Source organism: Pithys albifrons, chromosome 22, assembly GCF_047495875.1.
Source record: "Pithys albifrons albifrons isolate INPA30051 chromosome 22, PitAlb_v1, whole genome shotgun sequence".
Taxonomy (NCBI): Eukaryota; Metazoa; Chordata; class Aves; order Passeriformes; family Thamnophilidae; genus Pithys; species Pithys albifrons.
This window is the reverse complement of record NC_092479.1, coordinates 9,291,823-9,307,744: the sequence shown is the minus strand read 5'-3', so window position 1 is coordinate 9,307,744 and position 15,922 is coordinate 9,291,823. Positions and strand designations below refer to the sequence as shown.

The 15,922-nt window shown below is 42.8% G+C and overlaps 1 protein-coding gene across 3 annotated transcripts; it reads right to left on the bottom strand.

Annotated features, from left to right (window-relative positions):
- Positions 1 to 406: 406 nt before the first annotated feature.
- On the bottom strand, positions 407 to 14,437 carry PDPN (podoplanin). 3 transcript variants are annotated; one of them, XM_071575725.1, is made up of 6 exons: positions 14,154 to 14,437; positions 3,765 to 3,850; positions 3,128 to 3,221; positions 2,621 to 2,656; positions 2,095 to 2,206; positions 407 to 1,547 (listed from the first exon to the last, which is right to left on the bottom strand). In XM_071575725.1, the coding sequence occupies exons 1-6, from the start codon at positions 14,221 to 14,223 to the stop codon at positions 1,541 to 1,543; spliced, it is 405 nt and encodes a 134-aa protein (XP_071431826.1). In that variant the 5' UTR covers positions 14,224 to 14,437; the 3' UTR covers positions 407 to 1,540. The 3 variants fall into 3 exon arrangements, with proteins under 3 accessions (XP_071431826.1, XP_071431828.1, XP_071431827.1); XM_071575727.1 differs by having other exon boundaries at positions 2,101 to 2,206; XM_071575726.1 differs by lacking the exon at positions 407 to 1,547 and having other exon boundaries at positions 2,091 to 2,206.
- Between the last annotated feature and the right edge of the window lie 1,485 nt (positions 14,438 to 15,922).

Genomic DNA, 15,922 nt, shown 5'->3' with positions numbered 1-15,922 from the left:
ATGCCCATTGTGGGGCAGTTCCCAGGACAGGCAAGAAATTGTTAAATCTACACTAACAGAAATCACTGTTCTTTTGCCACAAGAAGCTTTAATCATCCTGCTTCCATGTGACTACACGTGAAGATAAAGCTTATTACTCATGGTCACAGACTGAGTGCCTCACTACATCAACTCAAAAACTAACTAAAGACTTCAGAATTATTTTTTCTCGCATAGAGTTTTGAATTATAATTTCATTTGTCAATGGCAAATGAACTGGTTGTGGACATTGCACTGATAAGACAAGTAGCAAAATAAGTCAAGAAAATTAAAGGAAGTTTAAAATACTTTATTTTTTTTTAAGAAAACAAGCAACAATTACTTAAAATAAGAAAATTATATTATGATTTTTATTTCCAAAGCTTGGTTTGATATATATAGGTCATGGCACATGAAAGAAACAGAAAAGCAAATACAGAGAAGCTGACATGTTTAGCAATTATTGACCAAATGATTGTCATGATTTTTACACCAAACACTGAAGGAGCACAACATTTAGGAAACCTGATGCACTCCAGCCACGTGGCATGCAAAGCCTTTGCTCTGAGCTCTGTGCATTCAGGTGCTGCTGCACGAACTCTGCCACAGAAAAGCTGCTCTATTCCTCAGTGCCACATTCTCACCTGGTGTTGCTCCTGTTGTCAAACAAACCAACTGCACAGTTGGAAAATGAGACACTTAAAAACACTGTATACACTAATTCAAAAGTTCTGCATGTCAGCTCTAAGCATGCTGAGTAACTGGTTAAAGTGACCCTTCAAAAGTGGGTATTTTCCAAGCACCCCTTAATTCAGGATGTGTATTTCAATCCCTGCATGTCTCTGCAACAAGAGAAGGCAGGAAATTCCTGATGCACTAGTCAGAAGAGCAAGCTGTCAGTTGGTAGGTCAGTTCCAGCCAGGCCTACCCTATTTTGCCTCAGAATAACATAAGTATCATGAGCAGAAAATCAGTATCAATAGTGGAAAGATTTTAGCTTCCAATACCCAGTATTTTCTTCATTTGTAAATAACTGGTTCTCTCTGCAGTTAATTCCTCCTTTTTGATACATCATGTGGTAGATGAACATGCCACGAGCACTTAACCAGCCAGAAATATTTAAAAGATTCTGGATGTGTTTGGGGTTTTTTTTTTTAAGAAATGCATAAAATGTAATTTGAAATAATCTTGGTAGCATTTAAACCCCAAGCATATATTACCTGCAAATCACATTTCAGATGTACATCTCTTTGCTGCAGGGTTTTTTCTTACTGCAAAATCTTTTCCTTCCAGTGAAATCCTGGTTAGTACAAACCCTATGAAATGTTCCATACTCTGGAATCAGGGGCGGGGGGGTGGTCCTTAGAGCTGTGTGTGATCCCCATAGATCTGGAATTCTTTGACTCTGTTTTCCATGGATCATCTTCTCACACAAATGCAGGAATAGTCTTTAGTTCTTGTGGCATAAGAACTACTTGTATTTTCTGGCATGGAATGGCATGGTTTCTTATTTCAACTGTTTTCAGGGCCTGGAAAACAAAAGGCAAACACTTTATTGCTCGTTCTTACCCACATGTTGGTTACTTGATCTTTTTTCCTCCCTCCCTATCTTTCCTATCACCACTTCATTTCTCTTCCTGGTTCCTATTTTGTTTTCTGCTAATGCTGGTGCACAGGAGCTCTTAAATATCCTGGGCTTTTCTTACTGCTCTGGAGTTTGTAAAGCCCTTTAGATTTGCATGGCACTAAAGAACAAGGTAGAGATCATTCCCAATGTTCTCCTGCTTCCTGGTACTTCTAGGACTCAGTCCCATAATACTCCCTAGAGAATTTTACCTCTGTCCAGGAAAGTAATTCCAAACCCTTGCACCTGATATTATAACAGTATAGGACGTTTGTTTCCTGATTTTCCTGTGGGTTTAGATCCCCCACATCACACTGTGGTGCAGCTCTTGCAGAGTCTGATGCACTGTATAATGAAAATAGGTTTGTCAGGCATTTCCCAAGTGATTCCTGTGACCCTGCTCAGAGGAAGGATGATGCTTGTTGGAGTAGCTTGATTAGCAATTTACTTACGAGTACCTGCCTGACATCTTCCTTACAACAGCAATTATTACTCCTGCAAGGATTCCAACCGCAACTACAATTCCAATAATAATTCCAACCAGTGCAATTGTTGCCAGACCACCTGAAAGAAGAAATTGGGAATGTTAGCATGTTTTTCATGGCCACTGTTGGTAAGAGGCTACTGATAGAACTGATGCTGTTCTTTCGCATCCCACTCCTTGGGGAAATTTCTTTCTGTCTTGTGAATTCTGAAGTAATTTTGGAATTTCAGCAGCTTGAACATGTTCCTTTGAGCTGAGGGTTGGGAAGCTCAGCAGCCTGAACATGTTCCTTTGGGCTGGGGGGCTCCATGGGCTGTGGCTGTGGAGACAGACAGTGCCAGGTGAGCCAGGGGAGGCAGTTCAGGGAGCAGGCTGTGGCTCCTCCCAGCACTTTCCTTTAAGGATGGCACGGGCACAGCCAGTGGCTGCTGCAAGGGGATTCCCTGGCAATTACGTTCCCATTTGTCTTTATAAGCAAATCTTCTGGTTAATACCTTTTTCAGTTTTCTCTGGTTCTCCACTCAGTTCACCTGTAAAGGCAGAAAGAGAATAATTACTCACTCTGCTTTGTAGCCTTTTGCAATCCTATTAGTAATGTTGTATCCCAGGGAAACTCCTGTCAACTACACCAGAATGGTTTAGGGGCTGTGTAGTGGAAGGAAGCAAATGAAAAGCTTGAGAGAATGAGTAAAAAGAGCTCCAAAATAATAGAAATTAAAACCTAAAGGACTGACTGATCTAACATATATATAGTAATGCAACTTAAGTGTGATCACATTAAGATCAATAAGGATATACCTGGTATAAAATATTTATAATTAGGTCAGAAATTGGATTTTCATTGTCTGAGACCGACATATGCTGATAAAATTTTGCCTTCCTTTGAGAGTATTTGCTGAACTATTCTGTGTCTATTTACAAAGAGAACACCTTAAACTTGGTATTTTAGTAGATGGCAGTAGAACTTCAATGTATCAAAACAGAAATGAAAAGATTTTTACCATCAGCGCTCTCTGTGTGAACTCCATAAGCTGTAGAATTGTCGCTGTCTCCGTCCGGGACAAACAGGCTCTCTGTGGTCATCAGGTGTCCAAACTGCAAGAGATTGGTTACATTGTGTAGCCCTGTGGGCAACTGCAAGAATTAGTGGGGAAAGATGGAAAAGAAAACCTCAGTACACTCAGGCTGGATGAAGTAGCATTTAAGTTTCTTGGTCACCCCCAAGGTGGGAATGCATTTTTAGCTGTGTCCTGTCACCTCTGCCCTGTGTGCAGTGACCAAACCCAACCCAGCCAGGGCTGTGTGTGCCCAGGTGGGGCTGCAGTGACCAAACCCAACCCAGCCAGGGCTGTGTGTGCCCAGGTGGGGCTGCAGGGAGCAAACCCAACCCAGCCAGGGCTGTGTGTGCCCAGGTGGGGCTGCAGGGAGCAAACCCAACCCAGCCAGGGCTGTGTGTGCCCAGGGAAGGCTCCTGTGCAGGTGGGGCTACAGAGAGCACTGCATTTGGCAGCCCTGCCCCTTCGGGCAGGTTTCTGACCCTGGTGTGTCAGTTTGGGTTCACTGCAGTGAGGGAGGGATCCTGAGCTGGCAGAGGAGCGAAGGGGCGGGTGGCACAGGGGAACTTAGGGTGGCACTCACCAGTGTTGGCAATGCTTCAAAGTCCGTGTCATTTCTGTCTCGGAAATCAATCGTTGCACTTTCTTCTCCTTCTAGAACTGAGCTTGCTGAATAAAATTTTAGAAAATTAGTCAGGATGTTACTGTTTAGTCACATGTTCTGGATACTTTGCCATGTAAGTTTGTTAAATGTGAGCTCTGTGCAGTGTTCTGTCTCCCTGCCCCTCTGCACTTTGGTTTGCAAAATTATTTGGATTAAATTTGAATTCTGCTATTCTCTTGTCCAAAGCAGTAGGACAAAGAGCTTAAATACCACCACTTAACCCTGGCCCAACCTTCAAACATATTGCTTACTAACATTTTATCCAAAAAAAAGTTTTCTTTTTTTTTAAAGAAAAGATTCCCCCTTCCCCAGAGTGGATGTGATGCCTTCAGATTTCCAGCTGAGCATTAGCTTATACTTTGGGATAAATTACTTCAAGCATCTCCATTTTCTAAAATAGTAAGAGCTTTCTCCCATCTTTCAGCTCAGGCCCAGCTGCAACTTTTATTTTTAGAGCTGTCATCAATGTTTATGGGTGTAGCTATAGTTTGAAAATATTCCTACACAACTCTGTCCTGAGGTTTTTCTAAAATTGCAAATGTAGAGCTGCCATAATTTGATTTTTTTTTTAGGTAACAATGCAAGGTCTTCCTTTTTATTCTAGACCTCTGTGTCATTTGTGTCTTTGGTGTAATGGACACTTACATTTTGACCACATAATGCTGTTTGTTTACAAATTCAACCAGACTTCATCCATAAGGAAAACAACCTGGAACAAGGTAGAACATGGAAAATGTGGCCATGTGAAGATAACTGGCAGCATCAAGAATATGTTGAAAACACAAGTAACGTTTGATGAGGTTTCTTGCTGATTCCTAAAGCTGTGACTGTGCAGGGAAGGATGTTAACGTGGTGTGGGATCTCTTGGGAGTTTGTGGTTCCAAAGGCAGCTGAGGCTGCTTGTCCCGCTGCTGCCTGGGGGTTCTGCTGATTCCACACCCCAGGGCTGAAATCTAAGCAAAGAGCTACTGATAACTTGGGCAAAAAAGCTTAAAACTTCTGAAAAATTCTTTCCCTCATTCAGATTTTGCATCTAACTTCTATTTATGTCAGCAATCAGATCAAAAGGAGGACCCCTATTCACAGAGTTCTTTTGAAAACTGAGAATTGCTGCAACCACTGGAATATTTTATGTAAGAGAAATATTCACAACCTGATTTTCTATTGAATTGTGACACTGTTTCTACTAATTTCACTTTTTATTTCATGAGCTAAGAACATTCTCATCAGTTCTGCACATGGAGTTAGACTATTTCTAAGTTGTTAGACTGATTCCAAATATTCTTATGGAGGAGTTTACTGCTCCTAAATGCACCCTACTTGTGTTGTCTGTGACAGAGAGGCAAGTGAACAGCTTTTGTTCAGTGACTGAAATTACAAAGAATGGGCATTTTTGCTTGATATCAGTCAAAACTAAAAAAAGGGCAGAATCACTTTGGATCAGCTGTGCAGATGCCACTTCAAAATTATTGTTCATTAATTGTGAGTTCTATTTAGCTTTTGTTCCTTTGTAACTGCCTGTTTTAAAATAAAACTGTTATTTCAAATAAAAAAGCCAACATCTATTTTGAAATCAGTAAAAATATGCACTGGCAGCTTAAAGGATGAATGAGTTGGGATTGAGAAAAAAACATCTGGTTTTGCCCAAAACTCTCATTGGAATTCTACTGCAAACTTGCAAATATTTTTCCTTTGCTCCCAAAACTCTTTTCTGAACCAAACTAGAAAATCTTTTCTGCATCTCCACCAATATAAGACTGAGAGCTTTGTCCCATCGCCAAGAGACCAAACACTGAACTAAACTTAGATTGCTAATTCCATGTTTACTCAAGTAAATACAATTTTATGTTTTTGTACCTTTATAAGCCTGACTACAGATACCCTTTCTATTTAAGAGCCAAAGGGCTGTGCAGGGAGGACTTTGGGCAGCAGCAGATGAAGAAAGTACATTCAGGTTATGCCAACATGAGGCCTGATAGAGTGGCCAATTAAGCCAGTCTGTGTCCCAGAAACCCACAGACAGACTAGAACAGCCCAGGGTAAACCCGAGGTCTAAGGCAGATGGTAAAAATAATTATTTGGTCATTTTTGATTTAAATACCCCAGGTATTGTTGAGGAGTTGTATATTTAGACACTTTCTAAATATCAGTGACTTAAGATACAGCACTACTTATAGTACTTATTATTTTGCTTATAAAGTAATGTCTTTGGAGCACAATATTGGGATGTACAATATAAGCCATGTAATGTGAAGTTTCAGGGGAAAATAGCAGTAGAACTCCACAATGAATTGTGCATGGATCAGTTTACCTTGCAGTCCCTGTCAGAACTGAAAAATACATCTTTCATTCTCTAGTAGAAAAATCAGCACAGATGGAGAAAACCAGTTACCAGAGGAAAATCTCCCAGTAGAAAGTGAAACAAATTTTGTGTGTTAACAACAAGCAGCTTGTTGGGAGAAGCTGCTTATACTCCTGGCACGGCTTTGAGCCCTGAAAAACTGCCTGGTGGTGAAGGCAGGAGAGGAACAGTGTCACACAGCAAAGGGACACAAAATGAGTGGCTGTCACAAAGACACATAATCCTTCTTTGTGTGGTACTTGTTTCAGATCCTTGGCCATGAATGACATGTAGAAAATCTGTTTCAGTGCCTTTGCCCTCTCCATGACTGACAAAAGGAGGTGGCCCAGATTAATCTTGCCTAATTTTAGGTTCTTAATAAAGGCACCTAAATAAAGTGTCTGCTTGCCCTTATCTGCTTTCATAGTCTGTAGGGAGAGATAAATACTTCTAGAAGGTAATTCAGCCCAGCTGAGATTTGGGTCATCCTTGGCTGTGCTGCCTTTCCTTAGCTGGAAAGGGAAGCTGGACTGTGGCTCCTGTGAGCTGAACTGATTCCTGCCGTTCTGAAGGTCTCACCCCAGTCCTGTCCCCTCTGGATCACACTGTGTTCCAGCTGGGATCCTGTATTTGCTGGAGAACAGTCCCTGGGCTCTGTTTCCAGGTTCATTCTGGGCAGACAGAGACAAAGAAAGGCTGGGGCAATTTGTTACCAGTGTACTGTGTGTGTAGGAGGGAATGTCAGATATTAGACAGCTTTGCCAGAGAAAGTCATGAAGCAGTTAAATATATAGACAAAATCGAGAGGAACTGTTGGAATTAAAGCTTGTTTCCCTGTCCCCAGTCCCAGCTCTGCAGGACTGGCATCAAAGGGACTGTCAGTGGATGTCAGGGGGTGCTCCTGCCATCTCTTGGTCTCGGCTGCTGTGGGCCAGCTGCAGCAGGAGTCAGGGTTAGTGGTGCTCCTGCATGTGTTCCTGATATTATCCTGGAGGGGGCTGTAAATAAAACATGTCCCCCAGTGCCAGGCTGGTGTCCAGGAGCACCAGGGCTCCCCTGGGTGCAGCCGCGGGTTGCTGCAGATGGGAATGAATCCCTGCACCCCTTCCTGCCCTGGTTCCGGCTGGGAGCCTTTCAGTTCAAAGGCCCCAGCTGCTCTCAGGCTGCACACCAGGAGAAAACTGGATGTCTTTAAAAGTTTAATGCTGCCTTGGACCCCTCCTGTGCTTAAGCACCCCATGACCCAGTTCAGGGAAGATGAGCTCGTGACGGTTCACTACAGAAACCTCCCAGGGCTGCTTTCAGAGCACAGGAGTTGTGCTGGGAAGGAGAGGGAGTTGTAAAATTGTTCTTCATTAGCATTTCTTTCAGGTTTCTCCAAAACCAACAAAGATACTTCTGACGATGAAAAATGGTTTAGGATTTTGTTTCTCTCCTGGCACAAGCCTGAAGGAACCCAAACATTAGTGGGTAAAAGCAGTTGTAAGCCTGTAGTTTAGCTTGGTCCTTGAAATAGGAAGCCCTCAAAATAAAAGGAGTTTCCATCTCTGATAAGAAACCAGAAGATAAAAACGGCAAACCTTAAAGGATTCCCTCTAGCAAGAACTGAAATAATCTTTTTCTCATTGCCCTCTGTCAAACAAAAGCTGTGATCTTAATATTCAAGTTTGTTTTTGTCTATGTTGTATCAATATCATATTTTATCCCATCCAGCTGTGCTAAAGAGATACTTTGGGGGATGCTGCTCTGGAAGAGCAAGGGAAAGAATTTTGTGGGATGAGTCACTTGGGAGGTATCACTTTTCTGTTGGAGATGAACTGAGCAAACATCTGGAGCTGACTGATGGTTTTCAGGATCTGCTTCCGGAATCGTTACAGCCCAAGTGGTGTTGTTTGAAGGGCTGTGTATGGAGTTGTGAGTTATCCATCCTGTTTTGGCTGGGTTTTACTCAGCAGTCATGTTCAGATACAGGAATTCCCTTTCTGAGGAATCATTCTTCACTCACAGACCTTAATTTGAGTGTGAGTAAACTGAGTCTTAGTCTGTATCTTATTATGGAAATTAGTTCAACTGTAGGTCAGTGAAAACTTTTATGTGTAACTTGTAAGGGATCTGCCTTTTAAATACAGCAGCTCTGTAATTTTCCAATACAATTTTGTCTGTTATTTGGCTTCTTCATCCTCAATTTAAGTGTATTCCAGAGTCATGTCCAAAATCTATGTCATCAGTTTAATTGTCTGAAAGTTGTTTTCCATTGTTTTTCTATTTTCAGGTATTTAAAAAAAAGCACACAGGTTTCTCTCTTGTTGAGAAATTGTTCAACATCACCAAATCCAGGCTACAAATTTTTTTGTACTTTAAAAGTATGAGGTTTTGAAGAATATAAAATATTCTGGGGTTTGTCTTTTAAGTTGGAGCCTTTGGACAGTTAAAATTTTCAGACTTCAGAAAGGCAGGGAAGTTTGTTAATGAGAATTCAAGTTCTTATTTGTACCTCATTCGTATCCAGCAAAATTGTAACTGTAGCAACCACAGAGCTCTGTGTCCTTGGACTGTTTGGGGCATTTTCTTTCTCTTAATTTTTTTCTGGAAGCTGGAGCAATGTCTCATCCCATAAGAAATCCCCTGGTGTGTATTTAAGTGTCTAGACTCTGTTGTTCAGGAGAAAGTATGTATTGTCTGAATCCTGAAGTGCTTTCTGCAGTTTCCTTGTGCAAAGACTGACAGTTTTGCTTTATATAACAAAGGAAGAGCTGGATGACAATTCCCAGGAATTTTGGAAGGTGTCTGCCAGTTGACAGACGGTCCTGAGGCACAAAGAGGGATTTAGCTCAGCCTTATTTAGAGTATGACTCTGCTCAGGTATTCCCTGTGATGACAATGCTTTGCTGAACTGTAAGAGACATTTCCTTTGGTCACCACACCCTGCCACAGATGGGGTTTGTTGCTGGGGCTGCCGTAGCCAAAGGAACAAAGCCAGAGTTCAAACCACCAGAGCCAAGTGGCAAAGGACCACTGGGCTGCTCCTCAAGTAAGTCACATGCCTTCTGAGTGTTACAGTGTCCACTGACAGCAAAGCAGAGCAAAACAAGCCTGAGCTGGGCAGGTACAGAGACGTGACTGCTCCTCAAGGGCTCGCTGTGTGCAGTGACCCCCACCCAAAGCTGGGAAACAGCCACCAGAGGAAAAGGTGGAACTCAGTAAGCTTTGTCTCAGGCAAGGTAAAATCAGCCACAGAGCTGTGGGCATTGGGAGGGACTAACCCCTGTGTGGGATATTCCTTTAAAGTGTTCCCTGCAGGACTAGAGATGAATATTCCAAATTTATGGTTCTAATAATGTTGCTGTGTCAGCCTCTGCGTTCTTGTCTCTCAGTGCACTGACCTCAGACTTGCTGTACCAGGAGTGTGGGGTAAACCCACTTTGTTATTGGTGTTTGCTGCCCTGTGCTCCTGTTTCCCTGTTTGCAGTTTTACTCAAAGTCTAATTGTTTTCTCTGAGGGTTTGACTGGGACAACGAGATGGAGTTGTGGTCAAGGGGTGAGCATCTCCTGTAACCTTTCTGTGAGTGGCAGATGACAGGACTGTCCCTGCATGGCTGACAAGGAGAGTGGCAGCCAAGAGAGGGAGGAAGGTACAATCCTTTGTGCCAGGGAGCAGCATCTTCCAGATGTGCAGCAGAAAGCAAACACCTGTGTACAAATACTGGGATATGTAAATGCAGACAGGAGGAATTAAGAGATTACCTCTAATACAGTAATAAACTAATCTTTTCCCTGAATCACTTCCTCCCCAGAGCTCTGAGGCTACAGCCATATGCCCTTTCACAACTACCTTGTTGAAGGTTACTGACCCCTTTTACCTGCCAGCAGAACCCTTTGCATGTTCCTTAACTCATTTGTTTGAAATACTCCCACCAGACACTGAACGGGAGACTCTTAGGTGTTAATTTTGTTCACAGAGTGATTTTTTTGTCTACCTCCTTTTATTGCCATGCAGCAAGCAAGATCCATTCAAATATGTTTAGTCTGATTTTTATCCTACAGTAATAATGTACTAGCTAGAATTTGGATGGGTTTCACAGTTATAACCCATTTTATTATGCATTATAGAGTTAGCAGTGTCTCCTGTACTGCTCAAGCCCTCCTAAGAGAGTACATGTTTGCCTGAAAATGGTGTAACAGCCGAATTGTGCCTTCACAGAGGATTATTCTGATGATGCTAATGTTGTAGTGTTTGTAACCAACAAAGATGGAAAAAACATGAGGAAGTCATAAAGCAACCTGAGAATGTGTTCAGCATCAGCTTCTATGTCCTTGGAGAGTCTTTGGCCAAGCTGGAAATCAATAGTGCTTTTGTCTCTTGTTTTTCTTCCTTTATTTCTCTTTAGAACATCCCAGCACACCGTTATCCAAGCCCTAACATTGCTCTGCCAGTGCTGAGCAGCAGCTCGTGCCCTGCCCAGCAGCTCGTGCCCTGCCCAGCAGCTCGTGCCCTGCCCAGCTCTGGGCTCTGCTGGGCATTAATGCCCACGGAGGGGGCACCACAAGCACAGGGGCCCTTTGAGGGGCTGAGCAGGGCTCTGGATGCAGGCAGGGCGAGGACTGGCAGCATTTGGGTTCCATCCTGCAGTCCTGACCACATCCAGACAAAGAGCAAACAAACCACCAAACCAGCGTGTCCCTGGGACAGCCCATGCGCCCGAGCTGGGCCAGCAGGGACCAGGCCTGTCTGTGGCCACGCGTGGCTCGCCTCAGGTGACACATGGAGAAACACTGCATGCCTCTGGGGGAGCCCAGCTGCCTTCCTTCACTGCCTTTTTTATCTGGTCAAATGCTCTCTAGGTTTTCAACTGCCTTTTTTTTTCAGATGATTTACAGTCCTAGATCTGGGGTAGATGCACGGATTCAGTGGAAACTGTGGAATTACAGAGGCTGGGAATCTGCCCTCTCTGTTCCCAGTTTTCACTCTGCCTGAGTTAATGAAAGGTCCACTTGTGAATCTTTAAATATGACTATTTACCTTGTTTGTTAAGTTACAGATTCAAAAATTAACTGTTGGGATACAGATGGGCAAACCTCTGCTTGCCCAGCAAAGAGGAGAAAAGAAATTTTATCTGTTCTCTGCTGGTCTTTCTCAAAGACACTGCAAAATACAAATTCACTAATTTGCAGACTTATTAATTGAGATTCAGCAAGATTATTTTCTCCTTTTTGTGATAATTATTTTGGGTATTGGACATGTAGAGTTAGAGTTAAGTCAGGAAGAGGCCTCTGTGGGACCCATCCAAAAGCACTCGTCATTCAGGATGCAGGATGAAGGGGTCTGTGGTGCTCATTTAGTAGAAAACTGTCTCCCTTTTGAGTCAAATGTGGCTGTTCCTCTTGGTTGTACATTTTGTTTACAACCAGCAGTTACAGAGCTTGATTTTCAGGAGAGTTTAGAGTTGTCTGCCTTTATTGTAGTTTTGTCACTGAAATAGCAACAGTCTGGGGAAATCAAGACTCTTTTGAAAAACTTTTCCTGTGATTTTGTCAATTCTTTTTTTTATGATTTTGAGAAACATAGAAAACTTCTTCATCTTTCATGGCTGACTGTAAACTTCAGTTTCCTTTCTTATCACATAAACACTTGCTACCCAAATTGTCCTGTCAATGTGCTTACTTTGGGCCCAAAGCAAATGTAACATGACCTGGGATAGACCTGACTTGCATAAGGAGATATAATCCAGTGTTTGCCTCTAGGTGAGACTGGGCACGCGGGCAGCTGAGACAGCTCGAGGGACATGTGGGGTCTTGTTAACAATCATGGCCATTTTGTTCATGTTATGTGACAGCCACTGGAGTAATCTCCATCTCTGCAATGATCCTTGCACCATGGAAAGGTTTGGAATTAGGAAATGCTCTGCAGACACTGGTTTGGATGCTGGGACAGACCAACGTCCATTTCAACTTATTTGGCCTGATCCAGCAACTTGCCTGAGTTTTTATATGCTCAATGAGATCACAGAAGGGCAAAAATGTATCTGCTAATCATTCAGTAATAATAATAATCCCTTTGGAAACTGGAAATACACTTCTTGATCAAAACCAAGCTGCTTTTGTTGAGTCAGTCTCAATCTATAACCTGAGTGCCCATTATAAGAAAAGGGTGGTTGCAGGTTTCTTTCTGGCCTCACTGGGGTTAAGAAATACTGGAATCTGATAAGGAGACTTTTTCCTCTGAAATTCTCAGGCCACGCAGTCACCCCAGAGCTTCAGACCTCTGGGTATACCCACTGCACCAAGTCTGAAGTTCTCCCTTTCCCTGTCAGCCACCAGATTGCTGAAGTGGCATTGTCAGCTCAGGTCTGTTCTAACATGGAATTGCTGATGGTTGTCAGTAACCAGCAGTGACACACAGGAAATCCTTGAGACTTGCTTAGTTTATAGTGGGAGTCTTTTTTCCAGGTGTACCCTTTGCAAGTTACCCTCAGTGACCTGCTCCATGGGAAGAGAAAGTCATGGAGCCTTAACACCCAGAAAGTCTTAAATACTGCAAACCATGTTCTAAATGCAGCTGTGGAGTTCAATGCAGGTTAGAAAGCAGAGGTGGGACCTTGCAAGCAGGAAATACTCCAGTTTATTTTTGTTTCTGGCTCATAGGCCTTCAGCCTCATAATTGCTGGACTCCTTCTCTCAAGGCTGAGAGAAAATATGCTTAAAAATTCCCCCAAAGCCTGAAGACAAAACAGCTTTTTTACCTGTAATTCTGGTATCTTAGAAACTTCTTAAGGTAATTCTTAATATAAAATATAAAAATTTGCTTTATTTCTAATGACTTTAAACTTTGGTACATTTAATATTGATACTTTTAAAGTATAAGGTTGCTGTGTGAGCCTAGGACACAAATTTTGTGACTTGCCTATTATCTATTGCTTTTAAATTTTCTGTGATATTTTGAAGCATAGCTCCAAAACTTCAGCCTCATATTCTGACACCAACAACAGCATTGGAAATTTTAAGTCAACACCCACACACACTGTATATTGATATAGCTCGTTCTTTCAGCAGAATGACACTGACTGTTATCAGGCTAAAACCAGTAAATATTTTCAGTTTGGGTCCCCAGCTCCGAATCTGATAAGTACAATTATGCTTTGGGGACTGGTAGGCAGAGTTTCAGGTCACTGTATTTCCAGCACTGGCACTGGGAACGTGTTCCATGGCAATGGCAGAGACATTTCTTGTTGCCTGATGGTCCATTCATTCATCAGGAGTCAAATGCTACAAAGAAAGACTGAATTTCAAAGGGATAATCCTGGAATCAAGTACTGGTCAGGGTAATTCTGATTTACTGATGATAAATCAGACTCTTCTCCTTTAGCTGTAAAAAGACTTAAATGTCTCTTTCACCTAAAAGCATATCTTTCTTATACAATTCAAAAGAAATAACTTGCCAAATGAATCTTTTCTGAGGAGGTACATAATAACACTTTAAACTCTCTTTTAGGCAGTAATTCTCCCCGTTTCAGCTTCCCTCTCTTGTCTGTGTTGCTTGTGGCTGAGCTGGGCTCAGCAGAGCCCTGTGCGAGGCTCATCTTTGAGCTCGTAAGTTAAACTCCCAAATGGAAATATTTAGAAGTGACTCTGGAAGAGTTACAGCACCTAAAAGTCAATGAAACTAAACCATTGCCTGCATTCTGCACCCTGTGTGTGTCAGGAGACTGAGCCCATTTCCCAGGGCAGGCTTGGAATGCCTTCCCTCCTGCTTGGACCTTCTCCCTCCCTTGCACACACAGCCCAGCCCAAAACTTCTGCTGTGTTTCTTTCCAGATTGCAGCTGTAGCTGATGCCCAGCAGTGGCTTAAGAATTCCAAAGAAAGTTTTACAAGCAGGACAGAGCAATTGTCCAACCTCTGAGTGAGCACAGACGCTGTTACAGCACAGGAAATGATCGGAAATCATTTTAGCCAAAGTTTGTCCTTACCTTCCTCAGCAAGTGCTACGAAGGGCACACTCCCCAGCACGAGGATGAAGAATGGAACTTTAATGAGCATATTGGATCTGCTTACAGAGTCGCCTTCCAATCCTGAGACCAGATAGATCCAAACTGGGATTAATTTCTTTATGGGCAGCGGAGGATTGAGATCACAAAAAGAAATCTCTACAAAAAAGTACTCTGGTATTCCAAGTATTCCTTTCTCTGCTGCAGCGTACAGGGGGAAGGCTTTCCCAGATGATAACTGTGCAGTTAGAGAAAACTGAGTGGAGTTGGAGTTATTTGCTTTGGCCAAGGGGTGGGAGCAGCCCAAGGTGGTCCTCGACAGCAGCCAGGCCCGCCCTCTGCACGCTGTTTGGTCAGGACCAAAATCATGATCTCAGCTCAGGTTTAAAGTTACAGGAGCTGTTGTGGCTTTCAGAAGACTTTTATTTAGCAAAGAGGGAAAGGGAATTTAGGCAGAGCGAGGTGTTCCCTCCCTTCTGCAAACTGTCTTTAAAAAGTACTTGAGGAACAACACTAAGGACATTTTTCTTGTTATTTCCAGCAGTGAACTGATGGTTTTTCATTTCAAAGAGCGACCCCATGTTTGTCTAAGCCAGTGTGGTACTGAATGTGCATTTAGGGATACTGAAATAGTTTTAGGAAAGGCTGTTTAATTCTGCAGTAAATAGTGTCTGAATTTTTCCTGTCTGAGTCTCAGCTTGTGTCCTCAAGTGACATCCTGGCTGTGTTCAATCATTCCTCTCTGCCCAGAGGCTTGCTGGTCTCAGAGTGCTGATAGTGCCCTTCAGAGAGAGGATTTTTCCTTTTAATGTGTATTAGTTGTAGCAGTAGCACAGTCCTACAATGGTCTGTGCAAGACTGTTCTTGCTTGTCCCTGTTCCTGGGCATCAGCCCTGCAGGGCAGGGTGCAAGGTTGGATAACACCAACATCTGTGAGAGAGGCCTTTGCTCACCAATAATGGTTGTCAGAGAGGAACTGGGGCTGAATTGGGGAGCAATGATTTATGTTAATCCTTATCTCAGATTTAGGAACCAGCCTTTCTAAAGGAGAAGCTATTTACTGAATTAAATAAATTCTTCCTTTGAACTGTACTGTCTTCTGGATGTAGAGCTGGGGTTCTTGAGTTTCAGCAATTGCAGATGTCCCAGTTCCAGGGGCTATTCCAACACTTTTTACTGCTTTTATTATTCATCCCCGTTAGGAATAGTTTCTCCTGTTCCAGCCTGTTCCTCAAAGGAAAACTCCTTAGCTAAATGTATTGAACTGTGAAGAATGTAAAAACATTGGCTTCTATCATGATATCAAAGTGCAACAAAAGGCAAGAAATGGGCCTAGAGAAGCAAAACAAGTTAGTGAAAAAGCTAGGAATGTCTTCCTAGCTGTCACCTAGGGATGAAATTGTTCCTGAAGGACAACTGTGACAGGAACTTGCCTTCTAGTGCAGACAGCATGTTGCTGTGTAAGGACATGAAGGCTGGGAGACAGTGCTGAGCCCTCTGATCTAACACATCATCAGAATTCTTTCAGAAGAGCCAAGATAGCCCTGGGAGAGGGGAAGGAGCCAGGGCCATGAGGGGGCAGTTTTCTTTTGAACTGTGCCAAATCCAGGGGGTTAATGAAACTATAGTTCACTGGTTTGTAATTCTGTTAACCCAATAGGCTTTGTGACAACAAAGGAGTTATGTGGAGGTCCTGATTTAACAATTAATCTGCAATTAAAGCAGCCTTAATTCTGTGCCTGCTTGTCTCA

What these genes read in the sequence shown, in the direction of transcription:
- PDPN (XM_071575725.1), bottom strand. Translation starts at nt 14,223, where the DNA reads ATGCTCATTAAAGTTCCATTCTTCATCCTCGTGCTGGGGAGTGTGCCC. An exon ending in CGTAGCACTTGCTGAGGAAG is followed by an intron (nt 3,851 to 14,153) that starts GTAAGGACAAAC and finishes AATTTTATTCAG; the next exon opens with CAAGCTCAGTTCTAGAAGGA. An exon ending in TCACACAGAGAGCGCTGATG is followed by an intron (nt 2,657 to 3,127) that starts GTAAAAATCTTT and finishes CTGCCTTTACAG; the next exon opens with GTGAACTGAGTGGAGAACCA.